General features: G+C 37.4%; 3 protein-coding genes and 1 long non-coding RNA gene across 4 annotated transcripts; all 4 read left to right on the top strand.

The window, feature by feature from the left end:
• Positions 1 to 1,924: 1,924 nt before the first annotated feature.
• On the top strand, positions 1,925 to 2,473 carry LOC114518703 (zinc finger MYM-type protein 1-like). The gene has a single exon (XM_028538706.1). The coding sequence runs from the start codon at positions 1,925 to 1,927 to the stop codon at positions 2,471 to 2,473; it is 549 nt and encodes a 182-aa protein (XP_028394507.1).
• A 55-nt stretch (positions 2,474 to 2,528) lies between these two features.
• LOC114518702 lies at positions 2,529 to 3,491 on the top strand. Its single transcript, XM_028538705.1, has one exon. It carries the CDS (start codon positions 2,529 to 2,531, stop codon positions 3,489 to 3,491), a length of 963 nt encoding a protein of 320 aa, XP_028394506.1.
• A 5,304-nt stretch (positions 3,492 to 8,795) lies between these two features.
• Positions 8,796 to 9,805, top strand: LOC114518701 (ATP-dependent DNA helicase PIF1-like). The gene is made up of 2 exons (XM_028538704.1): positions 8,796 to 9,696; positions 9,783 to 9,805. The coding sequence occupies exons 1-2, from the start codon at positions 8,796 to 8,798 to the stop codon at positions 9,803 to 9,805; spliced, it is 924 nt and encodes a 307-aa protein (XP_028394505.1).
• A 228-nt stretch (positions 9,806 to 10,033) lies between these two features.
• LOC114518550 lies at positions 10,034 to 10,533 on the top strand. The gene is made up of 3 exons (XR_003686501.1): positions 10,034 to 10,066; positions 10,145 to 10,178; positions 10,369 to 10,533. It is a non-coding gene; the product is annotated as an uncharacterized LOC114518550 (long non-coding RNA).
• The last annotated feature ends 2,804 nt before the right edge of the window (positions 10,534 to 13,337 follow it).

Below are 13,337 nucleotides of genomic sequence, written 5' to 3'. Positions count from 1 at the left end.
AAAAGCTGCTTAGAACTTGTTTGAAATATTCGAACAAGATAACAAACAGTGGCGGATCAAGGGGGCAGCATGGGCAGGTGCCAGGGGCCCCGCGCTTTTGAAGGGCCCCGCGCTTCGCAAAGCCAGTTTTTTTCAAGGATATTGTCTGTATGTTGCAGGGCAAACAGAAAGGCAAATGCCCCGCGCTATTAAGGATGCCCACGCATCGCAAAGCCAGTCTTTTTTCATCTTTTTTCAAGGATATGCCGCGTCTACTGTATATTGTAGCCTGCACGGGCAAGCACACGGTGTCGAGCAATTGCCAGATTAACAGATTGTATAAAAGACGTTGGAGGTTTCGGATTTCAATCTCACCAATGTTTAGCTTGAATGTTTAGCTTGAATGTTTAGCTTGAAATTATTCCATCAAAAAAGACTTGCATCTGGCCGCCATGTTTATCCATGAATTCTTTCTTGCAGTACTTGATGTAACACTATTTAAAATTTCATTTGCGCCCAAGCCCCCATACACGAGGGGATGGAATATTTTGTTGCCAAAACAATGCCAAAACAATGCCAAAACAAAGCAACTGTGCTGTATAAAGGGTTAATAAAAGTTAAATATGTATGGAATACCATACAACGTTTTCAGGTTTTCATAATACTTTTTGTGGAAAATCGTGTGGTTAATTGGCAACTGATTAGTAGCGGCCAAAGTTTCCACTTTCAAGTGTTTCCTCTAGATGTCAATTTGGTGTTTTGTTATGGGCTATGAATGGCATCTAATTTCGCATCTGGAAAGTAAAATTGTGGCCAAGCTTACAACACATCACATATTGTCTTCAACGAGTCACAGGTGCTTAATTGCGTAAAAGAACGGTATGTCTGGAGAATCCGGCGGTGGTAGGAAAAGAGACCTTGGCCGTGCTGATTATTTGTCTGCTATCGAAAACGCAAAAAAAAAAAAACGAGAAGAGCAAGAGAATAAGGAACAAGCGAAAATGCACCGTCTTGATCAGTTTTACTTGACAACCTCTAGTACTGGTCGTGATGCCACTGTCTCGCAATCCAGTTCCACTACCAATGTTTCTATTTCTGAAGATCATTCCAACGCGATCAATGAAAATTCCGTAACCGTTGAGGGCATCGCTGCAACTGCTGATGAAGATGCTAGCGAAACCGGTACCGAGCGTGTTAGGGATGATGATATTTCCGAAAGCAACGCGTCGAAAAATGTTCAACAACCTGAGCTAGCGTTCGACTCGCGCAAATTCACAAACAATCTTGGTGCTTGGCCTGATAAAATACCTAATGGTATGCATGACTTCTGGATTGCACACGGAAGCGATGACTGTCGACATATTGACAATTTAGGTAAATTTACTGAATCAGCCAAAAAATGTGGAAACAAGCAGATTTATCGTTACTGTCAGCTTCCATATTTCACCAAAATTCCACGCACAGGCGAGAAGAAAATGATCGCAAATGGCTGTGCTACTCAAAAATAACCGGGCGGACATACTGTTTTGCGTGCAAAGTAATGTCTACGAATTCCAGTTCCCAGTTTGTTGTCGGTTATAACGACTGGAAACATGCAGGCGAGCAAATCTCTAAGCATGAAAACAGCACTGCACAAACGAAAGCAGAGAGGCGGCACTGTTGATGCAGCATTGATGAAGCAATACCAGGATGAAGTGTCATATGGCCAGGAGCTACTGAAGCGACTGATCAGTGTCATCAAGTTTTTATGCGAACGTGGTCTAGCCCTCCGCGGTAAAGATGAGCACATTGGGTCAGCACACAATAGCAATTACTTGGGCCTATTCTGGAGCTTTTGGCCGAATATGACCCCTTTCTGGCCCAGCATATCCAAAAGCATGGAAACCAAGGCAAAGGACAAGCTTCCTATTTGTCATCGTCAATTTGCGAAGAGATTATTGTTCTCATGGGCAAAGAAGTTCTTTCTACCGTTGTAGAAGAAGTCAAGTTGTTGATTCACTATTCCGTATCCGTTGATTCCACCCCAGATGTAACGCACGTTAATCAACTTGCAGTAACAATCCGGTACGTTAAATTCACCGGTCCTGTCGAGCGATTCCTGACAATTCTACCCATGTATGGTCATACTGGAGCCCAAATTGCCGATTATTTGCTGAAGTTTCTGGCCGGGCAAGGTATTCCAATTGAACTATGTCGTGGACAGTCGTACGACAATGCGTCGAACATGAGCGGAAAGTACAAAGGAGTGCAAGCTGTTGTTCGAGCAAGTTCACCATATGCCGCGTATGTTCCTTGTTCTGCCCACTCGCTAAATCTGGTGGGAAAACATGTAGCAGAGGCCTGTTCAGACGGCAGTGAAATGTTTAACCTGATCCAGAGTCTCTACAATTTTTTTTCGGGATCCACTCATCGCTGGACAATTCTGAAGAATAATCTTGAGGGACTGCCTGTCGATAAATCTTTGTCTGAGACACGCCGGTCAGCAACGAGGTGATGCAGCGAAAGCACTGAACAATGGCTACGAACAGAACAAGAATGCCCTAAAAGAAATGGCTGCTGACCTAGACCAATCGGCGGAAACAAGAAACGAAGCATCTGGCCTTATAAAACGTCTTGAAAAGCTTGAAACTGCAATTTTACTCAAATTGTGGAATGACATCCTACAACGGTTTCAGAAAACAAGTTGTTCTCTTCAGAAAGCCAGTTTACCATTGAACTCTGCCGTAAATTTGTTGGATTCACTTTTGATGTTTGTGGAGCAACTCCGAGAGGACTTTGATGATTACGAGAAGAAAGGTGCAGAAAAGTGTGGCCATAGCGAGTATGCAGATTCTTCAAGACGTACTCGCCAACGAAATCAACGGATCTTTCTGGGCGACGAAGGTCCAGCTGAGAATACAGTCTTGCGGGCTGGTGTCAAATTTCGTGTGGAAGTGTTCTATACCATTATCGATCATATCTGCGCTGCTCTGAAACAAAGAATCGATGGTTACAAAACCGTCTCTGAGAGATTTGGCTTTCTTTCTCAGCTTAGCAGCATGTGCAACGAGGATGTGAAAGCTGCTGCCAGAAATCTTGCTAAAGCCTATCCAGATGATTTGGAAGAAACCTTCCCTAATGAGCTCGTCCAGTTTACTAATTATTTCTTCGAGCCATTGCAACCTGGAGCACGTGTTCGGAAGATGAGAGTTCCACAAGAGGAAGACGAGAAGAGGTCCGTTGAGTTACTGATGTTTCTCAGTCTCAAAGAAAATGAGCTAAGTGAAACTTTCACAAATGTGGAAATTGCTTTACGAATTTATCTTGCCATGATGGTTAGTAACTGTACTGGGGAGCGCTCATTCTCAAAGCTAAAACGGTTAAAGAGTGACTTGCGCAGCACGATGGCACAAAAACGTTTAACTGCCTTATCGATAATGAGCATGGAATCCGATATTTTACGATCGCTTGACTTCCATAAGCTAGCAAATGATTTTGCTTCTACAAAGGCTAGAAAAATGCCATTTGCATAAAACATTTTGCAAAAACATTGTTCGTAAATATTATCGCTTTGCCGGAACATTGTTTGTAAATATTATTGTCTTCATCACTTATAAATTTTTTCCGATTCTTTCTTCTTGTCTTTTTTTTTGTTATTCGTAAAATTTTTTTTCAGGGGGGCATCAACTAGCCAATAATGATGCGCCAGGGGCCCCGCGCAGGCTTGATCCGCCACTGATAGCAAATTTGTATTTTTTATTCGTATACTAATATTTGAGAAGCTAGCTTCCAGTATCTTTCGGCAAATCGCGCTTTCCGCGATTTCCGCAATCATATGTAGATCGATAGTGACGTCATCTTCGTCAAGGCATCGTGAACCCACGTTGTGTTCCATCATTTTCATCACACTTCACGAAATGTGGTTACTGGCAGCAGTTAAGAGATTGTTCTCTCTGGAATTCAACTATTCAAGCCTCTCATCGTCTTTATTGCGTTCGACGAAGGAGAACGCATTCTAATTGTGTCTTTGCGGGGGGTTTCGATATGCCACGCGAATTTGAGAATTCATGTTTGTGGAGTTAGCCTCGATGTCGTGACATCTTGTCCAATGAAATTATTACTCGAGCATGACGTGTATAACCAAGTCATTGATATTACTTATAAGCAAGACAGTTGATTTTCATTCTTTTCCATGTGCTCAGTCTGTTTAATTGTTGCTTGGGCGTTGATTATTGCTGTTTTCTTCGAAGGGTAAGTAAATTTCTATTTCTTTTTTTATATATTATGCTCAATATGACTACATATATTTATCAAAGAATCAGAAAGCTTTGGATCAAGTTTTTTTCCAGTAGAAATCAGACGATGAAATGTCCGAAACTCGGCGCTGCACTGTTTTCGACATTTCCTAGCTGTAATCAGAGTAATATTTTTCTCGATCAGTTTGTGTTTAGAGCAAATTTAGTATCGCTTTGCATCAGTGATGTAGATACCTGGTCAACATGTTCTACTTTGTCAAGTAATGTAAATGAGATGTACATTATTGATTATGTAAATTCGCCAAGTTGTAGCGTTGGAAAATATGACTTTGCCAACGTGCCTACAGCAGGTGTTCGCACAGAGATCTACACAAATCCCAGTTATTTGGCTGGGTCTCATATGAGCACAATGACCATGTCTATAGAAGGTGGTCACAGAAATATATATGCACAACCCAGTTATTCGGCTGGGTTACGTTTGGATACAATATCTGGCAGTTGTGTCAGAGAAGAATATAATATTTCATCCTTGAAAGGATATGCTTGTGCTAAATTCGGCTTGTGTGGCGGTATGCCTTTGGCAAATAATATTTGTACTGATGACTGGGATTTGTTGTGGATCAAGTTGGCTCTACTGGGTAGAGTGCCTCATGATTGCAGAGGTCCACCTGGTGATTGTTTTTTGCATCTATTGGTCATGCTCTGTATAATGATACAGACTGTCATTTTCAAATTCGTACTGCTGGAATAAATCATTTGATTAACAATCCAAGCCTTTATATTGAAAATATTGTGCACATGTCATGGGATAGATATATCCAGAAAATGTCCAAAGCTGGAACTTGGTGTGATAACATAATCATGCAAGCAGTGGCAAATGCACTCTGCTGTACTATTCATATTACTGATTCAAGTGCAAATCCAAATGCAACCATTATAACACCTGTTAACAATTTTTCTCAGAGTGAAAAAACTGCTTTTCTAGGCTATATGAATAATAAACATTATGTTTCTACTTTTCTAAGTAGAGATGAAAAAAGTAATAATAAAAATCATAGAGGAAAAAAATTGCTTCCCAAAGAAAAAGTTATAATTAGCAAAAAACCACCAACTAATGAAATTTGTTTAGCAAATACGACTTTTGCTCATGACTGGGATTTGTTGTGGATCAACTTAGAAAAAAAGTTAGCTTTACTAGGTCGAGTTCCCCATGATTGTGAAGGTCCACTTGGTGATTGTTTTTTTGCATCCATGGGCCATGCTTTGTATAAAAATCAGATTATCATTTTCAAATTCGTACTGCTGGAATAAACATTTAATTAACAATCCAAGCCTTTATATTGAAAATATTGTGCACATGTCATGGGATAGATATATCCAGGAAATGTCCAAAGCTGGAACTTGGTGTGATAACATAATCATGCAAGCAGTGGCAAATGCACTCTGCTGTACTATTCATATTACTGATTCAAGTGCAAATCCAAATGCAACCATTATAACACCTGTTAAATTGCCTCAGAGGCAAAATATTGTTTTTCTGGGTTATCTGAATAATAAACATTATGTCTCTACTTTACCAAGTACAGACAAGGAAACTGATAATAAAAGAAAAGAAATGCTTACAAAAAAGAGAGTAATTGCTAAGCAACAGCAATCCAATGAAACTACGCATGCAAAAAAACTCCGGCTTGAAAAGCAGACCACATTCAATAAATCATGCAGAGCAAATGAAAGCAAAGATGTAGTGAACCCTAAGTGTGCTAAAAAGAAAAAGGCATCCAGTGCCTCTGATTATCTTGGCGACTCAGTTAAAACTGAATATTTGAATGAATTTGATAGCATAAAAAAGGCAAAATTCAACATGAATCAATTTCACAAATCTATGCAATATTCAATTTTCCAATGCACAGTCTGCTGTGAGGCATGGCCAATCAACACCAAACCAAAATCTGATACATATGTTTGCTTACGATGCTCTAGAGATAAAAACATTCCAAAAAGATTTTCTGAAGACAATGCCATGATACCAGGATCAGTACCTGTTGAGTTACAAGGTTTAACTCAAACAGAAGAAATGCTAATTGCTAATGCTAACCCTTCCAATAATGAGGGTTTATGTTAAACCTGGTGGGCAGAGAGCTTATTCTGGACATTGCATTAATTTGCCTCAGCATGTTGAAAAGCTTGCATCAGTTTTGCCCAGGTATCCTAAGGACCTGTCTATAATTATAGTAAAAATGAAAGGTCAGGGCAATACATTTAAAGATGTAAAAGTTAGAAGGAAAAAAGTGCAGGATGCTTTATTATGGCTTTTGCAAAACAATCCACATTATAAAAATGTTACTATTAGTAAACAAGCTTTGGAGTCATTACCAGTTGATGGTGTACCATCTGAGATCATGACTGTTGAATCTATTAGTGATAGTGTGCTTGAAGAAATTACGTTACCTGACTTGGGTCCTCCTACTGAAAATGATGAAGATAAAGTTTATAATCAGACAACAGAAGTTAGTAGCTTTATGCCAGTTAATCAAACACAACCACAAGAAGTAGTTGCCATACAAAATCATATTTGTCAAAAAGAAAAAATAAATTCGCCCACAGTTGATGACCAGCCCATTAATGAATATGAAACACCCTTTTTAGCTACACTAGCATTTCCTACACTATTTCCTGTTGGTAAAGGAGATCCAACAAATCCCTCGCTTTTAAAGGATATTCCTTTGGCTGAAAGAGTAAAGCACCTAATCAAATTTGCTGAAAACATTGATGGCAATTGGATTTATAGATTCGCCAGTCACCCGAGGTTTAGCTATTGGGTATTTAACATGATACAGAGAAAACGAACCTTGCAACAAGGCGGAATATTTCTTAAACAAAATCCAGGTGACAATAGATGAACTGTGTGAAATGGCTACAAGTTCTAGTAACAGTAATGCCTTTCTTTCTAAATTATCCCGATATGTAGCAAATATTGCTGGCTTTAATGCTTACTGGTATAAAGTAAGAGAAGAACTCAAAGCCATTGTAACAACAGTTGGAACCCCTACATTTTTCTTTACATTCTCATCAGCAGACATGCATTGGCCAGATTTACATGCACTACTTGGGAGCGTCAATGCCACTAGTGAAGAAAGGCGACAAGCAGTAATCAATAACCCACATATTGTAGATTGGTTTTTTACTCAAAGACTTGAAATTTTCATCAAGCACTGGTTGTACAAAACACTTGATGCCAAATGGCATTGGTATAGATTGCATTGGTATACATTGCCATGGGATTGCAAAACTAAACAATGACCCTGGTTTGTGTGATCTAACTAAGATTGCTCTTAAGGGCTTCATAGCACAAAGGTTCAAAAATGAAAACAAAGAACTTGAAAACACACTAGCGCTCGACAATGATATTATTGCTGGTAAGAAAGCTTCTGAATTAGCTTGTAAGTATGTAGATTGGTTGCTTTCTACATTGAACCCAAATCCACCAGATGATGGATTGTGGCTTAGACCAGAAACACATCCATGCCAAAAGCGCTATGATGACATTTCAGATGGTGATATGCATGACGATTTTTGTGATCTTTTAAATATGGTTCAACGCCATACACGTTGTAGCACCAATTATTGCTTAAGAAAAAAGCCCCCTAATTCTGAACCAAAATGTAGATTTAATTATCCACAGGAAAAATGCTGTAAGACGAGGCTAGAATTTGAAGAAGTTAATACTAATGGTCATGAGCAACAATTTAGAGCTAAAATGGTCACAAGGAGAAATGATTCTCGGCTAAATAACCACCAGCAGCTTCAACTGCAAGGTTGGAGAGCGAATTGTGATATACAAATAGTTATTGAACACTATGCTTGTGTCGAGTATCTTACCAAATACACTGCAAAATGTGAGCCTAGGACCACTGTGCTTAAAGAAGCATTTAACAGGATTGTAAATAATACTCCTAGCAATGCTAATTCTCATAAAGCTATTAAAAAAATTATTATGAAAACTGTTGGTGAAAGAGATTATGCTGCACAAGAAACAATGCATCATCTGCTCTCTCTTAAACTTCACAGTTCAAGCTTCAATGTGATACCTGTTTGCTTGAATGGGTCACGCAGGAATAACGTGTTTTCAGCAGATGGTGAACTCTGTTCTAACAATTCCCTACTTGATATTTACGCTAATCGTGCGCAATACTGCAGTGCAATTGATACAGCCAAATTAAATTTTGTTCAATTTGCGACACAATTTAAAGTTGTGAACAATAAGCTTGCAAAGCTTCCAGATAATGTAGTTCCTAGAATTTTTCCTACATATTCACCAAATCCAGCAGGTCCAAACTTTTCTCAGTATTGCAAATATCAACTTTTAAAATACAAGCCTTGGCAAATAACACAAGAAAGTGCTTGGGATAATGTAGAGCCATCAAATGAAAATATGATCAGTAAATGGCAAGAATTTCTTCAAACACAATACGCAAAGGAAAATGTACCTGACTGGTTCGATAAGATTACAAGATAAGATTACAAGAATCTTTGAGCAAAATTGATTATATCATAATTGACGAATATTCCATGCTTGGTCAAATGACATTTGGTTGGATAGTTAGATGGTGTAAGCAAGTGTCTGGTTACCAAGACAGATTGCTTGGTGGTAAATCTATGATTTTATGTGGTGATCCAGGCCAATTACCTCCAGTAGCAGACAAGCCGCTTTATCATGCGGTACCAACGAATAGTATTGGTGAACAGGGATATGTTACATATCAGATGTTTGATAATGTAGTTAAACTCGATGTTAATCAGCGTGTACAGGGAAATGACCCAGAGCAAACACAATTTAGAGAGTTATTGCTGAGGCTAAGAAAAGGTGAATCAACAGTAGATGACTGGAAACTGCTTTTGACTCGACAACCTTTAAAAATTTCCAATTTATCCGAATTTAATGATGCAACAAGATTGTTTTATAGCAATGAGGAAGTTGCTAATTTTAATTATGAAAACCTTGTCAAACTTCAAAAACCAATTGCTCAAATAAACGCTCGACATTCTTCTGCCACCGCTCGAAAAATTCCTGCAGATGAGTTTTCTGGCCTTCAGCCTGTGCTGTATTTAGCTAAGGGTGCAAAGATTATGCTGACAATGAATTTATGGCCGACTGTTGGTCTTTGCAATGGTGCGACAGGCACTGTTGAATATTTTATATATGAAAATAACCACCATCCTCCTGATCTGCCAATAGCAGTTGTTGTTAAATTTGATAATTACAGAGGTCCATCTCTTTGTCAGACACTCTCGAACTATGTACCAATATGCCCCATCAATGTTACTACCCAGTCATTAGATGGATTCCATGAAAGGCAACAACTCCCTTTACGATTAGCTTGGGCCATTACAATACATAAAAGTCAAGGTCTTACTTTATCTAAAGCTTGGATTAATATTGGAAAGAAAGAAAGTTGTCCCGGAATGACATATGTGGCTTTAAGTAGAGTGAGAACACTCTCATCGTGTGTCATTGAGCCTATGACTTATGAGCGTTTATCAAAACTTAATTCATTGAAAACATTCCAGTACAGACGAAAAGAGGAGGATAGATTACATGAAATGGCCAAAAAAACATTTGAACAATTTATAGGGCAAAATCTTTAATTTTATTTTTTGGAAATTTTACCGCTTCCTCGGGGAATTATTTTAAAAGTTATAATCGTAGAATAGTAATTGTATTTATTTTTGCTTAATTGTTCGTAAATTCAAACTTTATGCTACTGTACAGTTAATTACCATCAGCTTTCTTGCTTTTCATAAGACAGTGAAGTATTCTTTTCACAGTTCCGCTGAGGTCATATCAAAATAAAGTAAGTTCTATTTTTTTGAATTATTGTTAAAATAATAAAGTTATCAGTAACAACATTAATAACATTTCTTTTTTGCAGATGGCTGATGATCCAAATTCTAATACACCACCAGGTAAGTCTTGTATAGGTATAATAGTAACAGACGCAAGGCGATTGGCTCACGATTCATGAAAGCTAGGGTACGAGGCCAAATAACGTAATTATCGAAACAGTGTATTTTGATCAGGGTCTGATAACACCAGTTCCACCAGCTGTCGATGTTATTCAATACTTATCTTCATTCCTTTTTGTGTTATATGTAGAAACCCTGTTGTGCTATTTGCACAACATTTCGCAAGTTAAAACAGCAACTGAATCAAAACGAAAGTACTTCAACTGTGTGGTTCAGTGTGATAACAGGGCACTGAGAGGCGTATGTTTTTCGCCAGAAAAGAGATCTGAGATGAGCGCCGTCGCAACCACCAAAAGTCCAGTCAAGATTACAAGCTTTAAACGAGCAAGAAATGATGAAAACAACGTAACAATAACAAAGTATACCACGATCACCCCAGTCGAACAAGGCGAGGTCGACTTTGCCTTTTCTGAAGAATTATCCCAGTCTGCAACTGGAGAACCTGTCTCCGTTTCTTCAGTATCCAATTTGGTGTCGGAGCAATTGATAACTATTAAAGGGAAAGTCCTAAAAGTGTTGGGTCAGAAAGTACAAGCAACGCGCTTTGGCAGGGTCAAAAAACAAGATGTCATCGTAGCAGATCCAAGTGGTTATATTAAACTGGTTCTATGGGGCGACTTTGTCAATACTCTTGATGTAGACCACACTTACGTCTTGAAAAATGTAAGAATAAAGTGTACCAGATTCGAAAATTATCTCAACACACCGAAGAACGAAGAGTTTTCTGCGGTTGAATCTGCAGCCTTTGATGCCCCTGTTGCTGCGTATGAGCATGAAATTGACACAACAACAGAAGTTATGGCCAAAATTATTGGAGTCCAACAAGCTTCCAAGACCCTGTCCTGTAATGGATGTCAAAAACAAGGCCTCGAGATTCTTTCATCCAACAAAGCTGTGTGCCGCTTCTGCAAATTGCAGCAGCTTCCTTCAACCTGTAATGTTAATTGGAATTTACGAATTCTTGTCAAGCAACAAGACCAATTAACGAAGAATCTTCAAATGCGACTCGACCACACCACCACTGAATCGTTATGACATTAAAAACTATTGTACTAGAGTTCAATTTCACTGGTTTGTTCCAATTTAACTTTACTAATTTTATATTTTCATTTCATAATGCAAGGAACAACAAGGAACTGTATGACCATTTCATCATGTTTATATTAGGGCGTTGTATTCATGACTTTTGTCATTATTAAATTTTGTTACAGTTGTAATTTCTAATCTATTTACAGCCATTAGAACTATATTATGTGATTATATCCCACCTTGTTATTAAGTAAATAAATAACTTGCCTGATTTCCCTATGAAAATGGCTTGATATCTTCTGCAATATATTTTTAGATTGAATTGATCTTTCGGAGTCGAACACACTTCACTAATATTTGAGTATTACTAGTAGTAAGTAAATTTACTTCTTTTTGGAACTAAAAGTATTATTCTAGGGTCAGGATTGTGCTAGGTTGTATGAAATTATTGTATTCGGGTTAAATACATTAGAAAAGATCCTGTATTGAGTAGACATTTTAAACACTCTCATCTACATGAAAAGTTTATATGAACAGATTGTCAATCTTTAAAAGATAATATTTAGTTTAAAAACAACTATTACTTAGCTCAATTACTACTGCAAGTAAAACGTTTTAAGTCGATATGGGTTTTAGCAAATATATAGATGTGATAACAGATCTCATTTATAAATGAGATATTAACTTTCCTAAATTCCATGATGGCTGCCATGTGTGATAATTTGTAGTCAATATTTTTACTAGAACATTAGTTAAATAAATGCTCTGATTCAGCAGAGATTGAACTGAATTGTAAATGAAATTTATGTGAGCCTGTATTGGAATGAATATTCGGAATGAATAGAGGTTGAGATTAGACTATCACCTCTCACTGGCTTAGTATGCATCTGATTGAATTATCGGATTGATTGATTGGCCCAGGGTCCTTTGTAAATGATAGTGGTAACAGAAGTAAAATCTAAACCTCACTTTTATAACAATATCTTGAGATTGATAGAAGATATTTACACTATCTACAGCAATCACAGGAAAAAAAATTCAAAATCCCATTATTGGTAAATGTTGATACCATAATGGATTAAGAGTAGATTCCATTAATAAAAAAATACCATTAATGAATGAAGAAACAATAGAGGAAAAACCATTGATGGGTTCACATTATAAAATGGTTTTTCCACTAAACCCATCCAAGTACTTCAAAACCATAGATGGGAAAATTATTCTGTCCAAAATTCCAATATCGGTAAATGATGATACCATAATGGAATAAGAGTAGCTTCCATTACTAAAAAAATACCATTAATGGAATGAAGAAACAATAAAGGAAAAACCATTGATGGGTTCACATTACAAAATGAATTTTCCACTAAACCCATCCAAGTACTTCAAAACCACAGATGGGAAAATGATTCTTAAGTCATTTGCTCATTTTACCATCAATGTATTCAAAAAAAACCCAAGGTGGTAAAAGTGCCAAAGTGGTTATTGCAATACACATTAATGGTTATTATTTGGTATATGAAACCCATTAATGGTAAATGGTAATTTCAAAATGGGATATCAATAAAATTCCATTGAAAAAGGACCACTTATAACAATGTTTGCCTTAGTTATTTAACAGTCTGGCAACACTGCTAATTTGCCTTGCATGATTTTGTGTCCCCCAACAAACAATTTTCTAATGCCCTGCCCGGCTGCCCCTTGCAAATTCATTGTTCAATTAACTTTTCAATATTCGATTGGCATTCGATTGACTTCTATGCATGAATAATTCGTTGATCGATATTGCGTATTTCGGTTTTAAAACTGACTTATATATCAAAATACATCTACTGTAACTATAAAAGAGACAATTACGTTGTCAATGTACCATTTTCTTTTTAGACAAAAAATTCAAAAATTTTGTATATTTTTGTATTAAACCTGGAAATTGCTTACCACTTGTAGAAAATGGTAAGAATTTTGCGTACGTAATACAAATTAAAAGTATATAAAATAAACTTCGCAACGCTATATTTTCCATAGTTTGCAACCCAAACTTTGCAATTTTATTAAACTTAGGATGCTATT

This window comes from Dendronephthya gigantea, unplaced genomic scaffold (assembly GCF_004324835.1).
Source record: "Dendronephthya gigantea isolate DGI-Jeju-01 unplaced genomic scaffold, DenGig_1.0 000011F, whole genome shotgun sequence".
Classification (NCBI taxonomy): Eukaryota; Metazoa; Cnidaria; class Anthozoa; order Malacalcyonacea; family Nephtheidae; genus Dendronephthya; species Dendronephthya gigantea.
Note: the sequence above shows the minus strand (reverse complement) of the source record. Positions and strands in the feature narration are given on the sequence as shown.

Coding starts and splice junctions, on each gene's coding strand:
- LOC114518703 (XM_028538706.1), top strand. CDS start 1,925: ATGGGCAAAGAAGTTCTTTCTACCGTTGTAGAAGAAGTCAAGTTGTTG.
- LOC114518701 (XM_028538704.1), top strand. CDS start 8,796: ATGACATTTGGTTGGATAGTTAGATGGTGTAAGCAAGTGTCTGGTTAC. Junction 9,697..9,782: donor AATGACATATGTGGCTTTAA/GTAGAGTGAGAA, acceptor AAAACATTCCAG/TACAGACGAAAAGAGGAGGA.
- LOC114518702 (XM_028538705.1), top strand. CDS start 2,529: ATGGCTGCTGACCTAGACCAATCGGCGGAAACAAGAAACGAAGCATCT.